Source organism: Rhinoraja longicauda, chromosome 5 (genome assembly GCF_053455715.1).
Source record: "Rhinoraja longicauda isolate Sanriku21f chromosome 5, sRhiLon1.1, whole genome shotgun sequence".
Taxonomy (NCBI): domain Eukaryota; kingdom Metazoa; phylum Chordata; class Chondrichthyes; order Rajiformes; family Arhynchobatidae; genus Rhinoraja; species Rhinoraja longicauda.
The window spans coordinates 64,017,402-64,036,346 of NC_135957.1; the positions used below are offsets into that span (position 1 = coordinate 64,017,402).

The 18,945-nt window shown below is 40.4% G+C and overlaps 1 protein-coding gene across 6 annotated transcripts in view; it reads right to left on the reverse strand.

The window, feature by feature from the left end:
* Positions 1–1,257: 1,257 nt before the first annotated feature.
* gpr63 (G protein-coupled receptor 63) overlaps positions 1,258–18,945 on the reverse strand; it is a 49,417-nt gene continuing 31,729 nt past the window's right edge. For all 6 annotated transcript variants that reach the window (XM_078399683.1, XM_078399680.1, XM_078399681.1 and 3 more), the window contains 2 exons: positions 14,021–14,096; positions 1,258–7,081 (listed from right to left, as the gene is read on the reverse strand). In XM_078399683.1, coding sequence (XP_078255809.1) covers positions 5,664–6,908 — 1,245 coding nt within the window. In that variant the 5' untranslated portion in view covers positions 6,909–7,081; positions 14,021–14,096 and the 3' untranslated portion in view covers positions 1,258–5,663. The remainder of the gene's footprint in view (positions 7,082–14,020; positions 14,097–18,945) is intronic.

Sequence of the window (18,945 nt, forward strand, 5' to 3'; positions counted from 1 at the left end):
CAACTTTAATTGTTGTTAGCCACTATAGACCACATAGTGAATGATGATGGGTATGGAGTTGGATGATTTTAAGTCAGCGTTGACAAGTGATATTTTTCTCGAGTCAGAATGCTGTGGTATGTTCATGCAGATGCTGTCTTTGGCCTTCTAGTTGGTAGCTATCATAGCTTTGGAACAGATGTTTAAGCAGCAATGCGAGTCACGTCAGTGCATTTTGAGTACACTACAGTCAAGTTTAATCAGTGTTGGGGAAGTGAATGTTTAAGATGGTTGATGGAATGTCATCAAGTGGGCTACTTTGTTCTGGATCGTGTCTCCGTATGCTTTTGAGAGGTAGGAGGCAAATCCAATGTCAAAAAATAGGTCTGTCATTCTAATCACAATATTTATGGGACGTGTCCAGTCAAGTTTCTGGGTAAGAGTGATCTCTTTTAGGATGTTAATAGTGGGAAGAGTGAAGTGGGGTTTGTTGGAAGTGGTTGATGATGGCTATAGCAATAACATCAAGTGAGGCAGATACACCCTTTTTTAAGGTATTGGGAATCCTCAGGCACTACTGAGGCACAATTCTCTTTATCTTTGCAACTTATCAGCACAAGTTCTTATAGAAACATTTAAAATTCTAAAGGAATTGGACAGGATAGATGCAGGAAAAATGTACCCAATGTTGGGGGAGTCCAGAACCAGTGGTCATAGTTTAAGAATAAGGGGTTGGCCATTTAGCACTGAGATGAGGAAAAACCTTTTCACCCAGAGTTGCGAATAGACAATAGACAATAGACAATAGGTGCAGGAGTAGGCCATTCAGCCCTTCGAGCCAGCACCGCCATTCAATGCGATCATGGCTGATCACTCTCAATCAGTACCCCGTTCCTGCCTTCTCCCCATACCCCCTCACTCCGCTATCCTTAAGAGCTCTATCCAGCTCTCTCTTGAAAGCATCCAACGAACTGGCCTCCACTGCCTTCTGAGGCAGAGAATTCCACACCTTCACCACCCTCTGACTGAAAAAGTTCTTCCTCATCTCCGTTCTAAATGGCCTACCCCTTATTCTTAAACTGTGGCCCCTTGTTCTGGACTCCCCCAACATTGGGAACATGTTATCTGCCTCTAATGTGTCCAATCCCCTAATTATCTTATATGTTTCAATAAGATCCCCCCTCATCCTTCTAAATTCCAGTGTATACAAGCCCAATCGCTCCAGCCTTTCAACATACGACAGTCCCGCCATTCCGGGAATTAACCTAGTGAACCTACGCTGCACGCCCTCCATAGCAAGAATATCCTTCCTCAAATTTGGAGACCAAAACTGCACACAGTACTCCAGGTGCAGTCTCACCAGGGCCCGGTACAACTGTAGAAGGACCTCTTTGCTCCTATACTCAACTCCTATGGAATTCTCTGCTGGAGACCAATTCACTGGATATAATCAAGAGAGAGTTAGATATAACTCTTAGTTCTAACGGAATCAAGGGATATTGGGGAAAAAGCAGGAATAGGGTACTGATTTTAGATGATCAGCCATGATCCCATTGAATGGCAGTGCTGGCTCGAAGGGCCAAATGGCCCACTCCTGCACCTATTTTCTATGTTCTAACAAGCCATCATGGGCTCCTTTACTTTTGAGGGATATGGGCCAACACAAGCAGATGGGACTAGTGCAGATGGGGCATGTTGGGCTGTTTCCATGCTGTATGACTATGACTTGTGGAACGAAACACATTGCAAGCATTCTCACTTCTGACTTTATGGCGGTGAGTTGGTCACTGAAGCAGCATCTGTGGTGGTTCAAACTTGGACCCCACCCTACAGGACGCCTGAAGTGAATTTGAGAGTCAAAGGTAACCTGTTGGATTTCCTCTGAAAATTTCAGTTATCTTCCTTAATGCAAGAGAAGTTCTAGTCAGATGGACAGAAAAGTGGTAAAATGTAGATAGAAGGAACTGCAGATACTGATTTACAAAGAAAAATACAAAGTACTGAAAGTTAATCCAGAGAAGTGTTTGGTAACATGTTCGGAGATGTGCATGAAGGGAATGGAATGTGTAATTAATGACTGGATATTGAGTGGTGTTGAGAAACAAAGAGGTTTGGATATGTATACTTTCAAGAGAAAGTTAGATAGAGCTCTTAATGATAGCGGAGTCAGGGGATATGGGGAGAGGGCAGGAACGGTGTACTGATTGTGGCTGATCAGCCATGATCTCATTGAATGGCGGTGCTGGCTCGAAGGGCCGAACGGCCTACTCCTGCACCTATTATCTATTGTCTATATTCATGGATCCTTCTTTTTTTTTTAAACCCAATCGCACAGCCTTTAAGTCAGTTTTTTAAACATATGGGATGCCTTTATTAAAAAGGCATAGAACATAAGAGCAAAATTTTGCTAAAATGTATGTAACCTCATTAGGCCAGTTTGAGATCACCGCAAACTGGAAGCAGCCCAGAACAAGACACAAACCACCCTTCCATTGACTCCATCTACACTTCACATAGCTTCAGCAAGGCCACCAGCACAATCAAGGGCAAGTCTCACTCTTTTCTCCCATCTCCCCACTTCCTTTACTCCTGTCTCCCATTCGGCTAGAGGTACAGAAGTATGAAAACGCACACCTCCAGATTCAGGGACAAATTCTTCCCAGCTGTCATCAGGCAATTGAACTATCCCATTACCAACAAGAGAGTGGTCCTGAGCTACTGTCTACCCTCATTGGAGACCTTTGGACTATCTTAATCGAACTTCACCTTGCACTTTTTTCCCTTTATCCTGTATCTGTAACAGTGGACAGGTCAATTGCAATCACGCATAGTCTTGCCGCTGACTGGATAGTATGCAACACCAGTACACATGACAATAAACTAAAGATTGGATTGCACTGCAGGGAGGCGACAGAGGAGATTTTTGAGGATTTTGCCAGATCTGGAAACTATTAGCTTTAAGGAGAACCTGGGTATGTTATGATTGTTTCCTTTGGAGGAGAGGAAATATCTGGGTTTTGACCTGCAGTATGCTGCATGGGTGAAGACTGGACAGGCCAGTTTGAAGGTTGAACAAGCTAGTTTGTATGCTGGTCCCCAAATTACCCCAAGGTGAAATTAGAACCAATGCAGATGCTGGAGACAGAGTTTTGTAATGCCTTTGTTTTATTATTCATTGCTATTAGGAGACATATCCCAAAATACTTTAATCAAGTTAGATGATAATATATTAAGGTTTTTACATGTCCTTTGTTCCAGAAGGATGAGAGGGGGTCTTATAGAAATGTATAAAATTAGACAAGCTAGAAGCAGGAAAAATGATTGCATTTTCTATGGAAGGAGATTAGAATAGGGGACCAGGGTTCAGATTCCTTAGCAATATATTGGAAACTCAAGGGAATTTATTTATTAAACAAGTGATGGTGTGGTTCTCCTCTCGTCTGCATGTATCTGTTCTATGTTTTAAGGAGAACTCACTGATGATGGCGACTTGGATGTTGATATAGTTGGAGAGGGCTTTGGTGGAATATCAAAGACTGAAGAAATAGGGGATTTGACTAAGGGTAAAGTATTTACAAAAATGACTTCAGCTTAAGGTAATAGATAGAAGGTTTTTATTTATTTTATAAATTACCTGCTTTTTTGATGTGGTACTTACCCTGTAAGGAGTAATCTAGCTCTGGTCAGCCCAGGAATGGACAACATATGTTGGTGTTCTTGGTTGGCCAACAAAACTTTCGATACATCTCTTGTGCAATATCCATCCCTGAAGAATTCCAGGATCAAGAGACATAACATGGCGCTCAAGTCTTTGATGAGGCAAAGACTGTCAAGCAGGATAGATATTCTTTAAGGAACCTATGTGCTGACAAGTATTAGATTCCATATACAATCTGGTAGCAAAGGTAATCTCACAGCAGTTATGTGTTGGATTGATCAAAATATTTACATCTTGGAGGGGGCACTCAAGCAACAATGTGATGTGCAGTAAGTGAGTTTCTTAGGATTCACGATGAACGTAAGAGTGAAGTGGTTCTCAGATGATGGCAATGAAATTCGTAGGGATCAGGCAATTTAAGGATTTTTCTGCTGGTTCCAAAGGCAATGCTTTTAGGAACAATTGTTATTTTGGTGAAATTATTTAAATCACTTAATTTGGTGGTAATTATTTCAGGATTTCCATGTTGTAAATTTTTTTCCCTCTTTTAAAAAAAATTGTTACAGCACTTAAGTTCATAACATTGTAATGTTTTAACTTAAGCAATTAATATTAACCTTTTTGAAACTAACTTCTTAACACATCAAATGTTATTGATAAAGTTATGATTGAATGATCTCAACCTCAGGTCTTTTTTTTTAAACATACATTTACCATTCACAGTTTAATATCCACTGATAGTGTACAGAGACAAGATTCAACAGGGGTAGTAACATGTCTGCTTTATGCAAGGGCAGCTGATCAATGCTTATAAAGTGACCCATGTAACAGACCTTTCAGAAATCAGGTTGAAATTTTATGCTTATACATATACACAGGCACAAAATTACATAAATAAATGTAAAAATAAAGAACCAAGTGTTTACAGAAATGCAATTAATAATACTAAAACATATCAAAATAATTTAATTGCATTCACCGCTTCAGATGAACAGGTAAAATATCTAAAGTTCTGCCTTCACTTTGAATTTAAAGACTATAATTTTCTGCTGACCAGAGTGATCTGAGTTTCCGAAATACAACAAATAATTAGCTAAAACCATGATGCTTTTAGCAACAAATGGTATATCAACAGCTAAATTAAAATCTGTTCAATACTATATTTACATCGTTAACTCCATATCTAGGAAACACATTCTAATTGGATTTTTAGCATTAAAGTGATTCTATTCATGAGAATTTTTATTGGTCATTGCAGAAATTTACAGATTCACAATATATTTAAGCAAAGTTAACCCACATCAGAATCAAGCACCAACTAATTCATAGTAATAAATTCATTACAGTATTCCCTGAGTATACCACTCTTATATCCTGCATGCATCATATATTCATATTACTCATTCAAACTCTGTAAGACAACCTGCATAAACAAAGTTTAAAAACTTTTTAATGAGTAAGAATGGAAAAAAAGCATGAAAATAATGTTCCATTAACCACCATTTTCAATCAAATATCAATTCTGTATTGTACAGCAGTAAACTAAAAACCATCCCAATAATTCTCCAAGCCCCATCCATCAACCAACAAAATTAACAAGGCAATTGGCATACAGTGCTCACCGTTTCTTATGGATTGCCTGAGAGGACAATTGTGCTTAACACCTATTATTAATAAAAGGTCAATTTCATTTAGTGGTCAGAACACAAAACACAGCATTGCACATTTTCACCACGTCAGCAGCATCAAACCAGTAGACGACAATTCACAAGCTTTGAAGCACAGCCTGTTAGACATTGGAAGAGTATCCAAAAATATACAAATTGCACATCCAATATTTTTCAAATTTACATTGTAGAAACATTGATAATAGTTTAAAGAACATCAGAATAATCAAAAAATGTATAATAGGGCTATATGGGTAAGGAATGAGATTTTCGGGAAAATATATTCCACACAAAACAATTGGCCAATATTATGCTGGCAGTGCCTATTTTTTTTTACTTAAAAAAAAAAAAGGTGTATATCAAACAACAGATCGATGTTCACCACAAACATAAATGGCACTTGGACGAACACGTCTTCTCGTGCGTCCAGGCAGCTGAGGCAAGAACTTGAAGGTTTTTGGCATCAGCTCCAAACAAGCATCTCGGAATTTCTTAATCCTCCAATAGTATATTAATGGGTTGAGTGCAGATTTGAGGTAGCTTAACCAAAGAAACCATGTGCTTATTTCAAAGAAGTTAACTTTGTGGTAAAAACTTTTATTGAAAGTAGAAACAAGGCTGTATGTGGTGAATGGTGCGGAGCAAAAAGTGAAGACAATGAAGAGGATCAAGATGGTGGTGAAGGCACGAGTTTTGAAGCTCATGTCAATGCTTAGCTGGCACGGTTTCTGCAGGCTTATAAGCCCGAGCTTACTTGCTTGGCCCAAACAAATGCCATCCGAATTACTATGGATCCGAATTGCATTGTGCCGAACTGTGTTGAGGATACCCATAAAAGAGTATAGCATCAACATGAATGGGATGAAAAAAAATATTATTATTATCAACAGAACATATACCCGGTAGCCAGGATCCGTGGAATACCCAAAAACACACTGTGGAGCTCGAGACGGCACAGGCAGGTCTGGACTGCGAACTGCGAGGGGGAAAGCCATACAGAATGCCATTCCCCAGGAGATGGCAATAAGCAGCTTAGCACGATAAGGGTTCAGTTTGTCTTGGCGTTGAACAATAATGAGAAATCGATCAATACTAATTATAAGCAAGATAACTACGCCCTCTATCACAAAAAGCCAGAAAAACATGGCAGACACCCTGCAAAAAATATCTCCAAAGATCCAGTAAGTGGTATTGATAGTGATCAGAGCAAAAGGCATATTTATTATTGCAAGCATCATGTCTGCAAAGGCTAAGCTTGCCAAAAGGATATTGATGGCTGATCGCATAGCTGCCTTCTGATATACCATGAGACAGACAATAAAGTTCCCCAAGAAAGAAATTAATGCTATAACCACCATAACTGCAGAAAGGAGGACTTGCAGAGGAAGGCTTATACCTTCATAAGCTGATTGAGAGGGGACTGCAGTGCTATTTTCAGAGTTCCCTTCTGAAGCTTTGTAAGTGGCTGATCCTTCAGTAACAGAAACTTCCATCTCACTGTGAATTACAGGATGTGCTGTAGAGTTGAAATAGGCATGTTCATAAGTGACAATTGTGCTATTTGAGGTTCCCACAGGTGCAGTCAAAAGTGGAGCATAAACCATGATTCTCCCATAAATAAACCACTGACTGATCGGTGCGAAGATCCCACTGGATCATCAAATCAAGTACTAATAGTGGCAGTTACATGACGGCTGAAATAGCCTGTTCCTCCAGAAGCGATGTAGTTACCCTCAGCTATTGACTGGACTTCTTTTGCATTCCACAGTTTCACAATCTACAACAATAAAAAAAAATAAGTACACTGAATATTTGAAAACCATTCCCGATTCATATTTTATGACAAAAGTTCAGTTCAGTTTAGTTTATTGTCACGTGTACCGAGGTAGAGTGAAAAGCTTTTGTTGCGTGCTAACCAGCTGGCGGAAAGACAACATATGATTACATTAGAGCCATACACAGTGTACAGATATATAATAAGGGAATAATGTTTATGGAATAACAATAGTTTTACAAACTCCAAGTTTAGATCCAAAGTATTTCCGAGCAGATCGTTAAAACACATAACCTAGTGGGTTTTTGAATTTTGGCTGAACTGCCGTTAGCAGGCACAGCAGGAAATATGACACGCTTTTTGCAAAATAAGACAATGGGAAATCTCAGAGTTCTTAAATACTTGCAATCTGCCATTGTTAATCTTGACCACAGACAGTAAATCGGTAATGCCGGAAATACCAAGACACAAAATCAACAAAGGGATTTGAAAATGTTTGAAGCAAATGGAAGCATTTAATGGAGAATCTCGTAGAGGCAGAAAATCAAAGATAGCGTTCTGGAGAAGTGCGTGCATATTCCAAAGATGTAGGTGATGGGTGTATGGAACAAGCTGCCAGAAGAGGTAGTTGAGGCTGGGACAATCACAATGTTTAAGAACCAGTTAGACAGGTACATGGATAGGACAAGTTTGAAGGGATATGGACCAAACGCAGGCAGGTGGGACTAGTGTAACTGGGACACGTTGGCCGGTGTGTGCAAGTTGGTCCGAAGGGCCTGTTTCTACACTGTATCACTCTATGACTCTAATTAAACACAAATTTATCTTGCGGGATATTCCAGTTTATATCACAGATGCACATTATAAGATGCATTTCCAAACCGCTATCAATTCCTAGCCAAGTTTCAAAATAACTCAAGAACCAAAAGAGATCTACAAATGTGTATAGACCATTGTTGGACTTAGAGACTAATATAAGATAAACAGTGACAACATTCTTGATACTAGTCTATCCACAGCCAATTTATCTAATGAGGGTGAACTGGCTTACAGCATTATCTGGAATAGACTGAGAGAAAATGCAGCTTTCAGTATCATGTTTAGATATTCAGTTTCTGAAGAATGATCCAAGATTTCTTGCTGGTCTACCAAGATCTAATCGAATCTGGCCTGGCAAGTGATTATAGAATCATCACGGTGAAAGCCTCTCACCTTGTGTTTAGATGTGGCAAAACAAATCACTCAGTTTGGAAATAGGTAATACATATTCATATTTTGATTTTTCTTTGTACAAATCCAAGTCTAATTTCCTGTAATCCAAATTCTTGTGGACAACTACCCAATTCAATTTTAGTGTCCAGAACTCAAAAGCAGCTTTGCATGATTGCCATCCAGATATACATCGTATGGAATTAACATCCACGAGTTGTATTTAATTTTATGAAGCTATGCAAATTATTTAATCATGTGTCATTTATGAATGAAGATTTACCAATTTAGCGCATAAAATCACTGTGCTATCAGAATAAATTTCTAGTCTAATATTCTCGAAAATTGTGAGGACATTACATCAGAAAACACTCAGGATATCGTGCTTTTTTGAAACCACACCTCATATATTTCAATACAAACTTTGTCCATAATCCTGGTTTTAAATAGCCTCCTTTTTATGCAAACATTGCATTCTGTCAAGTAAAAACATATAAAAATAGGTGCAGGAGTAGGCCATTTGGCCCTTCGAACCAGCACCGCCATTCAATATGATCATGGCTGATCATCCAAAATCAGTACCCTGTTCCTGCTTTTTCCCCCATGTCCCTTGATTCCTGTAGTCCTAAGAGCTAAATCTAACTCTCTCTTGAAAACTTTGCAGTCTTTGAACATTCTAGACTTCAGCTACATCTTGCATTGTAACCCCACCCCACCCATATTTGCTAATATCTGACTACCCGATTAAGTTTTGAAACAATTAAGATTTGCAACAGAGACAATGCCCCTCTCCAAATATGACTAGCACTTCCAATATGACTATCTGCTATCCAAGTTTTCCATCCTGCCTAGTTTCTGAAAGATGTGACAGAAAGGCCTGGATGGAGTAGATGTTGAGAGGATGTTTCCACGAGTGGGAGAGTCTAGGATTAGAGGTCATAGCCTCCGAATAAAAGGACATTCCTTTAGGAAGGAAATAAGGAGGAATATCTTTAGTCTGAGGGTGGTGGATCTGTGGAATCCATTGCCAAAGAAGGCTATGGAGGCCAAGTCAATGGATATGTTTAAGGCAGAGATATACAGATTCTTGATTAGTATGGGTGTCAGGGGTTATGGGGAGAAGGCAGGAGAATGGGGTTAGGACAGAAAGATAGATCAGCCATGATTGAACGGCGGAATATATTTGATACGACGAATGGCCTAATTCTGCTCCTGTCATTTATGAACTTATGAACAGACAAAACTAAAATGAAATCTGAACAGGAAAGTCGTTAAAAATGTCAAAATATGGCTGTGGGAAATAAAATAACAGCTGAAAACATTGAACTCACACTGGGATGAGAAAAGTGTTTAAGTGAGCAAGTATCTCAAGCTTGGAGAAAACAAGCACTCCCGCTTCTGATTACATAGTGCCTAGGAGCAAGAGCAGTGATGGTTACATAGTGCCTAGGAGCAAGAGCAGTGATGGTTACATAGTGCCTAGGAGCAAGAGCAGTGATGGTTACATAGTGCCTAGGAGCAAGAGCAGTGATGGATAGGAAGGCAATTAATCACCAAAGTCCAAGAATATAATAAATTCAACTCATAATTAAATGCAAGATTACTGTCAAAAAATAAATCGTTAGTTAAAACATGGATAAAATAATTATCCCAGACATTTAATGACAGTTACAAGACAAATAATCTACCATAAAACTATACATCATTGAGCTGCCTTTTTGCCTTAATATATCAGGGAAATGCAAGCCATCGGACCAATGCCTAGGAATAGAACCATACAGCTTAAAAAAAGGCCTTTCAGCCCATCTAGTCCATGCTGGCCATCAAGCATCAATTTATCATTTTGCTCTTCCCAACAACCTAAATGTGACATGGTTACAATAACAATGTGCATCTCCATATGGATAGCACTGGAGGTCAAGATTGAAAACCGGTTGCTGGAACTGAGGCAGCAGAGATAGTAGGAAAGAACTGCAGATGCTGGTTTAAATCGAAGGTAGACACAAACTGCTGGAGTAACTCAGTGGGACAGGCAGTATCTTTGGAGAGAAGGAATGGGTGATGTTTCGGGTCGAGACTGTTCTCTCCAGAGATGTTGCCTGTCCCGCTGAGTTACTCGAGCAGTTTGTGTCTACCAGCAGCTCTAGTAGCTGTGCCACTGTGCCACCCCTGGGAGAAGTTAAAAGTCTGAAAACCAACTGAGTAAATGTGTGCTTAGTTCGCAAAAATAAATATCTGATAAACTGTTTGAAGGGACAAGTGACATAATAAATCACATGAAAAGGACGAAGACAGAGTGAAAACACTGAATTTCAGATATGCAAACAGTATTTATGCACCAACCTATTTCAAGTGAGCCCCCAGATAGTTTGGTGGAGATGAAATGTACAAAATAATTAAGTTATTAAAATTAAAATTTAAGTTATGAAAAAGACTAACGGAATGATGATGTAACATAAATTGAATTATTTTAACTGTAGTCACCTCTTATTTATCATTGCAAACTGTGCACATGGAAGCGTTCAAGACCAAATTCACTTTGTGTCTAATTGAATTAAAATGTCTACTTATTGATTGTTTAAAATACACAGGTTTTGACAAGAGACTCATCCCCTGCAGGTAATATTTGGTTTTGACTGAAGAGTTTGAGTTATCCTGTCATCGTAGTTTTGACACTTTACTGACGGCACGTTTTTATAAATACCATGCATAAAATTGAATGGATACTGCGTTTTCAGCCCCATTGATTGCTTACCCTCACTGGCTTCATCTGGCATTCTAGAATATCACACCACATTTCTGGTAGTAAGTACTCCCAGGCATATTTTGAACAATCCCACTACAAGAGAATAGCCAGGGAAAAAGTGGATCTCTTTCGGAACCAAAGGGGTAATTTATATGTGGAGCGAGAAATGTCAAATACTGGAGGGCGTATGTTTAAAACGAGAGGAGGAAAGTTTAAAGACTTACAATACATGTTTATTTTTAAACAGTGGTAGGTGCCTGGAACATGCTGCCAGGCAAGGTGCCAGCACATGAACATGCAGGGAATAAGAAGGATATAGTAGGTAGATGGGATTGGTTTAGATTGGCACCCTGATCAGTGCAGACATGGTGAGCCCAGGGCCTGTTTCTGTTCTGCACTGTTTTACATTATACAAGTAGAATACTCGGCGTCTCAAATCTGATTCACCATTTTATAAAACAAAAAGCATTGAAGTAACTCAGTGGGTCAGGCAGCATTTGTGGAGAGAATGGATAGGTGACCCGAAGCGTAGCCTATTCGTTCCCTCCACAGGTCTGTCCAACCACCGAGTTACTCCAGAACTTATGCCTCTGGGCATCGGTGGTGGGGAAGATGCTGGAGTCAATTATTAAAGCATTTGGATAGCAGTAAAAGGATTGGTCCACGTCAGCATGAATTTATGAAGGGGAAATCCTGCTTGACTAATCTTCTAGAATTTTTTGAGGATGTGACAAGTATAATGGATGAAGGAGAGCCAGTGGATGCAGAGTATCTGGATTTTCAGAAAGCGTTTGATCAGGTCCCACACGAGATTACTGGGCAAAATTAGAGCACATGGTATTGGGAGTAGGGTATTGACATGGATAGAGAATTGGTTGGCAAACAGGAAACAAAGAGTAGGAATAAATGAGTTTCTGGCAGAATGGCAGTCATTGGCGAATGGAGTGCCGCAAGGCTCGGTGCTGGGGTCGCAACTGTTTACCATATATATTAATGATTTAGATGATGGAATTAAAAGTAACACTAGCAAATTTGCAGATGACATAAAGCTGGGTGGCAGTGTGAACTGCGAAGAGGATGTTAGGAGGTTGCAGGGTGACTTGGACAGGTTGAGTGAATGGGCAGTTGCATGGCAGATGCACTATATAACGTAGATAAATGTGAGGTTATCCACTTTGGCGGCAAGAACAAGGAGGCAAATATTATCTCAATGGTGTCAGATTAGGAAAAAGGGAAGTGCAACTAGACCTGGGTGTCCATGTACATCAATCATTGAAAGTAAACATGCAGGTACAGCAGGCAGCGAAGAAAGTTAATGACATGTTGGCCTTCATGACGAGAGGATTTGAGTATAGGAGTAAAGATGTCCTTCTGCAGTTGTACAGGGCCCTGGTGAGACCAAATCTGACGTAATGTGTGCAGTTTTGGTTTCCTAATTTGAGGAAGGACATCCTTGCTATTGAAGCAGTGCAGCGTAGGTTCACGAGGTTAATCCCCGGGACTGTCATATGAGGAAAGACTGGGCTTGCATTCACTGGAATTTAGAAGGATGAGAGGGGATCTTATAGAAACATATAAAATTATAAAAGGACAAGCTAGATGCAGGAAAAATGTTCCCAATGTTGGAGGGGGAGGGGGGTCCAGAACCAGGGGCCACAGTCTAAGAATAAAGGGGAGGCCATTTAAAACTGAGATGAGAATAAGCTTTTTCACCCAGAGAGTTGTGAATCTGTGGAATTCTCTGCCACAGAAGGCAGTGGAGGCCAATTCACTGGATGAATGTAAAAGAGAGTTAGATAGAGCTTAGAGGCTAGTGGAATCAAGGGGTATGGGGAGAAGGCAGGCACGGGTGACTGATTGTGGATGATCAGCCATGATCACAATGAATGGCGGTGCTGGCTCAAAGGGCCAAATGGCCTCCTGCACCTATTTTCTATGTTTCTTTTAAAAGAGTTCTTGTATCTCCAACAAGAGAAAACATCCTATCCACATACACCCTGCTATGTCCCCTCAGGATCTTGCATGTTTCATTAAAGTGCTCTCCCACTCTTCTAAACTCGAGCATATACACTGGGTCTGTCCTACCCTTCGTCGTAAGATAACCAGCCCTTTCCATGTATTACATCCTCTCTCACTGCTCCCCCTCTGTGATTCCTCTTTCCCTCCACAAAAGAGTCTGAAGAAGGGTCTCGGCCCAAAAAGTCAACCATTCCTTCTCTCCAGAGATGCTGCCTGGCCCGGTGAGTTAGTCCAGCATTTTGTGTCTCCTTTCCCGGTACTGCTCTGGTAAAATTGCCAGCATAATACACCGGGCATATTATTCTTTACATTTGTACATAATAGTTTATATTACACAAAAGAATACAAAGTGCTGGTGAGAATCAACCGGAAATGTCACCTTGTGGAGGTTCACGCGTTGCGTAAACACTGTTTAATAAATAACTGATACAGCCCCATCGCTCACGCGCGCATGCCAAGTTCAAATTCTAACTGCAATTTATTTTGTTCTCCGCCCTCACACGATGGCCCGACCCCCCAGACCCTGTGATTGGTCGGCCCAGATCACGCCCTGTCCATGCGAGAGTTCAAGCCCGACAAACAACGGTTCAAAACCAAAATGGCTTAGCCCGCCATAACATATCCATATTCTCCAGAGATGCTGACTCCCGGAGTTACTTCAACGCTGTGTCCTTTTGCATATCAACCTGCAGTTCCTTGTTAAACTAACCTAAAAATATACTTTTGTATTACCTTTAATCACTGAATTGATAAATGAAGCCAATGTTTCAGTGATTGTCTCCTGAAATGAAGTTTTTAAAGCATGCACTGAGCAATTTTTATTTGTCTGAGATTTTTTGTTAAAATCCTGTTTTGAGAGCAGAATATCAGAAATTATAAAAATCACCTCCATTGTCTACTAATTAATTTTTATCTAGAAGGTGCTGTTGGAATGTCAGAATTGATAAGCTCATCAGTTTTATTCTTACCCTCGTCCTCCATCTCCCGGGGATTTTAGCATCTCTTTTTGTTGCAAGGTTTGAAAGGACGCAAAACCAATTGTGTCTGAAAATAAAAAGGAAAGGTTAAACAAAGGCAATCTGTACAATAGGGAAAGGGAGGAATGATGATTTAGGCAATACAATAAAATTCTAACATAGAAGTCTGTAATGGAAATAAAACATATAATAAACTCAACAAGTGATCGTGTAGAAAGAACAAAAGGATTTCAACATTAAATTGTTAAAGCTCAACTTTGGCAGTATTCTTTTACAACGACTTAATTTTATGGAAAAATGGTTTGTTGCGTTCTGGGGTGTGAGAGAATTTTGCTAAACTTTAACTGTTCTGCTTGTTGATACGTATTGCAAAACTATAGATGACGCATTGTTCTTCAGAAAGACTTGGCCGAATGTTCGGATCATTGTGTGCAGATATCTGTTTCTTTGTGCGTGAAATTATTATCGGTTATCTGCAAAACCAACAGTGCCTATGTTCGGGTAGTAAAGTAATTTAGGCAGTTTCGATAAAATCGCAACTCCCTGACTAAGCTGTTTAAGGAACTACGATATGTGCTCGTCTGTTCATACACTTGTTTGTTCGGCAGTATATAAACACGGGCTTTCTGTACTCTTGAGGAACTGTCAAGACGGGGCAGTTCCTCCATGATATCACGTAAAAAGGTCTCACTCTCCATAAGTCCGAGTCCTCGATTGATTTCTCTGGCACAGGGTCACAACACACAATTTGTATTCATTTTTTACCCACGAATATAGCCATACATATTTAATAACCTTTTTTCCCCACCTCACTTGGTTTAGAAACATAGAAAATAGGTGCAGGAGGAGGCCATTTGGCCCGAGCCAGCACCGCCATTCATTGTGATCATGGCTGATCATCCACAATCAGTAACCTGTGCCTGCCTTCTTCCCATATCCCTCGATTCCACTAGCCCCCAGAGCTCTAACTCTCTTTTAAATTCAAACAGTGAATTGGCCTCCACTGCCTTCTGTGGCAGAGAATTCCACAAATTCGCAACTCTCAGGGTGAAAAGGTTTCTGCTCACCTCAGTTTCAAATGGCCCCTGGTTCCAGACTCCCCCAACATTGGGAACATTTTTCCTGCATCTAGCTTGTCCAGTCCTTTTATAATTTTATACATCTCTATAAGATCCTCTCTCATCCTAAACTCCAGTGAATACAAGCCCAGTCTTTCCTCATATGACAGTCCCTCCATCCCAGGGATTAACCTTGTGCACCTACGCTACACTGCCTCAATAGCAAGGACGTTCTTCCTCAAATTAGGAAGCCCAGTCTTTCCAATCTTTCCTCATATGACAATCCCGCCATCCCAGGGATTAACCTCGTGAACCTTCGCTGCACTGCCTCAACAGCAAGGCCGTCCTTCCTCAAATTAGGAGGCCAAAACTGCACACAGTACTCCAGATGTGGTCTCACCAGGGCCCTGTACAACTCCAGAAGGACCTTTTTGCTCCTATACTCAAATCCTCTCATTATGAAGGCCAACATGCCATTAGCTTTCTTCACTGCCTGCTGTACCTGCATGCTTACTTTCAGCGACAGGTGCACACCAAGGTCTCGTTGCACTTTCCCTTTACCTAATCTGACACCATTGAGATAATAATCTGCCTCCTTGTTTTTGCCGCCGAAGTGGATAACCTCACATTTATCTACATTATACTGCATCTGCCATGAATCTGCCCACTCACTCCACCTGTCCAAGTCACCCTGCAACCTCCTAACATCCTCTACGCAGTTCACACTGCCACCCAGCTTTGTGTCATCTGCAAACTTACTAGTGTTACTTCTAATTCCATCATCCAAACATATATTGTAAATAGTTGCAGCCCCAGCACCGAGCCTTGTGGCACTCCACTCACCACTGCCTTCCATTCTGAAAAGGAGCCGTTTATTCCTACTCTTTGCTTCCTGTCTGCCAACCAATTCTCTACCCTACCCCCAATACCATGTGCTCTAATTTTGCTCACCAACCTCCCGTATGGGACCTTATCAAAAGTTTTCTTAAAGTCTAGATACACTACATCCACTGGCTCTCCTTCATCCATTTTACTTATCACATCGTCAAAAAAATTCCAGAAGATTAGTCAAGCAGGATTTCCCCTTCATAAATCCATGCTGACTTGGACCAATCCTTTTACTGCTCTGTCACCCTAGATACTCTGTCCTCTAGTACATCTGGAAGATTGTTTGTGTCTTCCTTAATGAATGCAGATCCGAAGTACCTGTTCAACTCTTCCGCCATTTCCTTGTTACCCATAATCATTTCACCCGTTTCTGCCTTCAAGGGACCCACATTTGTCTTTACAAATCTGTTTCTCTTAATATACCTAAATAAGCTTTTACTGTCCTTCTTTATATTCTTAGCCAGCTTCGCTTCGTACCTCATCTTTTCACCCCTTATTCCCTTTTTGCTACCTTCTGTTGTCCTTTGAAAGTTGCCCAATCCCCTGGCTTCCCGCTACTCTTTTAGTAGGAAAATAACTGCAGATGCTGGTACAAATCGGTATTACAAAATGCTGGAGTAACTCAGTAGGTCAGGCAGCATCTCTGGAGAGAAGGAATGGGTGCCGTTTCGGGTTGAGACCCTTCTTCAGACTGATGTCAGGAGGGGGCGGGACAAAGAAAGGATATAGGTGGACAGGAAGACAGTGGGAGAACTGGGAAGGGGAAGAGAGGGACAGGGGAACTATCTAAAGTTAGAGAAGTCAATGTTCATACCGCTGGGCTATAAGCTGCCCAAGCGAAATATGAGGTGCTGTTCCTCCAATTTGCGGTGGGCCTCACAATGACACTGGAGGAGACCCATGATAGAAAGGTCAGACTGGGAGTGGGAGGGGGAGTTGAAGTGTTCAGCCACCGGGAGATCAGGTTGGTTAAGGCGGACTGAGCACTTTACCAGATTTTCAATTACTCTCAGCGCTTTACAACTCGTGAAGTGGTATGTTATAGGATGATCTTTGAATAAAGGGGCTAATTAATTCTGCTCTATACCTCTTGTCAACCCCAATAAGGACGAGAAAGGAAAATATATATTATTTTGGCACAGATAAATTTTCTGAATGCTAAGATTTAAGATCTCATCCAAAAGATAGCATGTCAGATAATACCAACACTCTTCTATGAATGCAATGAAATTGCTACTACTTTGTCACTAAAATTTTAGGTCTATATGTTGTTTAAAAAAAAAACCAATTTAATTTATTAAGATTATTCCAAGTTAGCAAAAAACCTGGTGATGTTCTCCTTGTAACAAAGAAGGCTTAGTTATTTTTTTATAGAAATTTATCAGGTCATGATGGGTTCAAACGAGGCTAATGTGGAAAAGCTGTTTCCTCTATCAGATGGTATAAGAATCCAAGGAACACAAATTTAAAGTAATAAGTGAAAGACATGAGTGTGAGGAAAAACACTGCTATAAAAGGTGGAAACACAAGGCAATTAGGACTTTCAAAAGATGATTGGATAAACATGCAAAGAGACTAATTTACAGGGCTACTGGGGAATGGTGCCGATTAGACTTTTCTACAAGAAGCTGGCATAGAATTAATGGCCTAATGGCTTCCTTCAGTGCTGAAACAATCAGTCATAGAGGAATGGACATAAGCCCCTCAGACCTATGCCAACCAAGATGGCCACCCAAGCTAGTCATGTTTGACCCGAGAATTCTATAATTTTTAAGGGATTCCATAAAAGTAGAATATTCTGCTTTTGGATAAAACAAGTTAATTATCCTTAACGTGCTTTGCTTTTAATGAGAAAATGTCTTCCTCTCTCAAAATCACTCTGCAAAGATCTCATCGAATGAGGACAAGAAAAATCATTACACCATTGCTGACAGCTCACAGTATGAAGTATTAGGTAACAACTTGAATTACTCAGGTTGTATTGGTTAAATGATGCTGCTAAAGAGCTCATTTATTTAACAAGGTATTTTCAAGTAATTAGTATTGCATAAACAACCTTTAAAAACCACCCAAGAGATTAGGATCTGATAAACAAACTGACACCCGAGACCGAAGAGCAGCATCCTGCCTCATGGAAAGTTGCTTCTAAAATACAGTGCCCTCCATAATATTTAGGACAAAGACCCATCATTTATTTATTTGCCTCTGCACTCCACAATTTGAGATTTGCAATAGAAAAAAAATCACATGTGGCTAAAGTGAACGGCACGGTGGCGCAGCGGTAGAGTTGCTGCCTTACAGCGAATGCAGCGCCGGGAGACTCAGGTTCAATCCTGACTACGGGCGCCGTCTGTACGGAGTTTGTACGTTCTCCCCGTGACCTGCGTGGGTTTTCTCAGAGATCTTCGGTTTCCTCCCACACTCCAAAGACGTACAGGTATGTAGGTTAATTGACTGGGTAAAAATTGTCCCTAGTGTGTGTAGGATAGTGTTAATGTGTGGGGATCGCTGGGCGGCGCGGACTCGGTGGGCCGAAGGGCCTGTTTCCGCGCTGTATCTCTAAATCTAAAAAAAATCTAAAACATTGTCAGATTTTAATAAAGGCCATTTTTATACGTTTTGGTTTCACCATGTAGAAATTACAACTGTGTTTATACATAGTCCCCCTATTTCAGGTCACTGTAATAAAGGGGGACCTGGCACGGACACTTTATAACTTTGTCAGTGCCCTTGATGTGGCGACTATTTGCACACCTTGGGTATGCAAGAAAAGAATTTCACAGTGATTTGTCACATGTGACAATAAAGTATTTATTCATTCATTCGTAAAACATGTGAAAGTTGTTCATCATGTTATAGCACAGTCTAATGAGTAGCAACTAAGTCTGTGATCCAAATGGATACGTTGTGCACAATACTCTGATAAAACACACAGCAAAATATTTAAAGACTAAAAGACTAAACACTTTA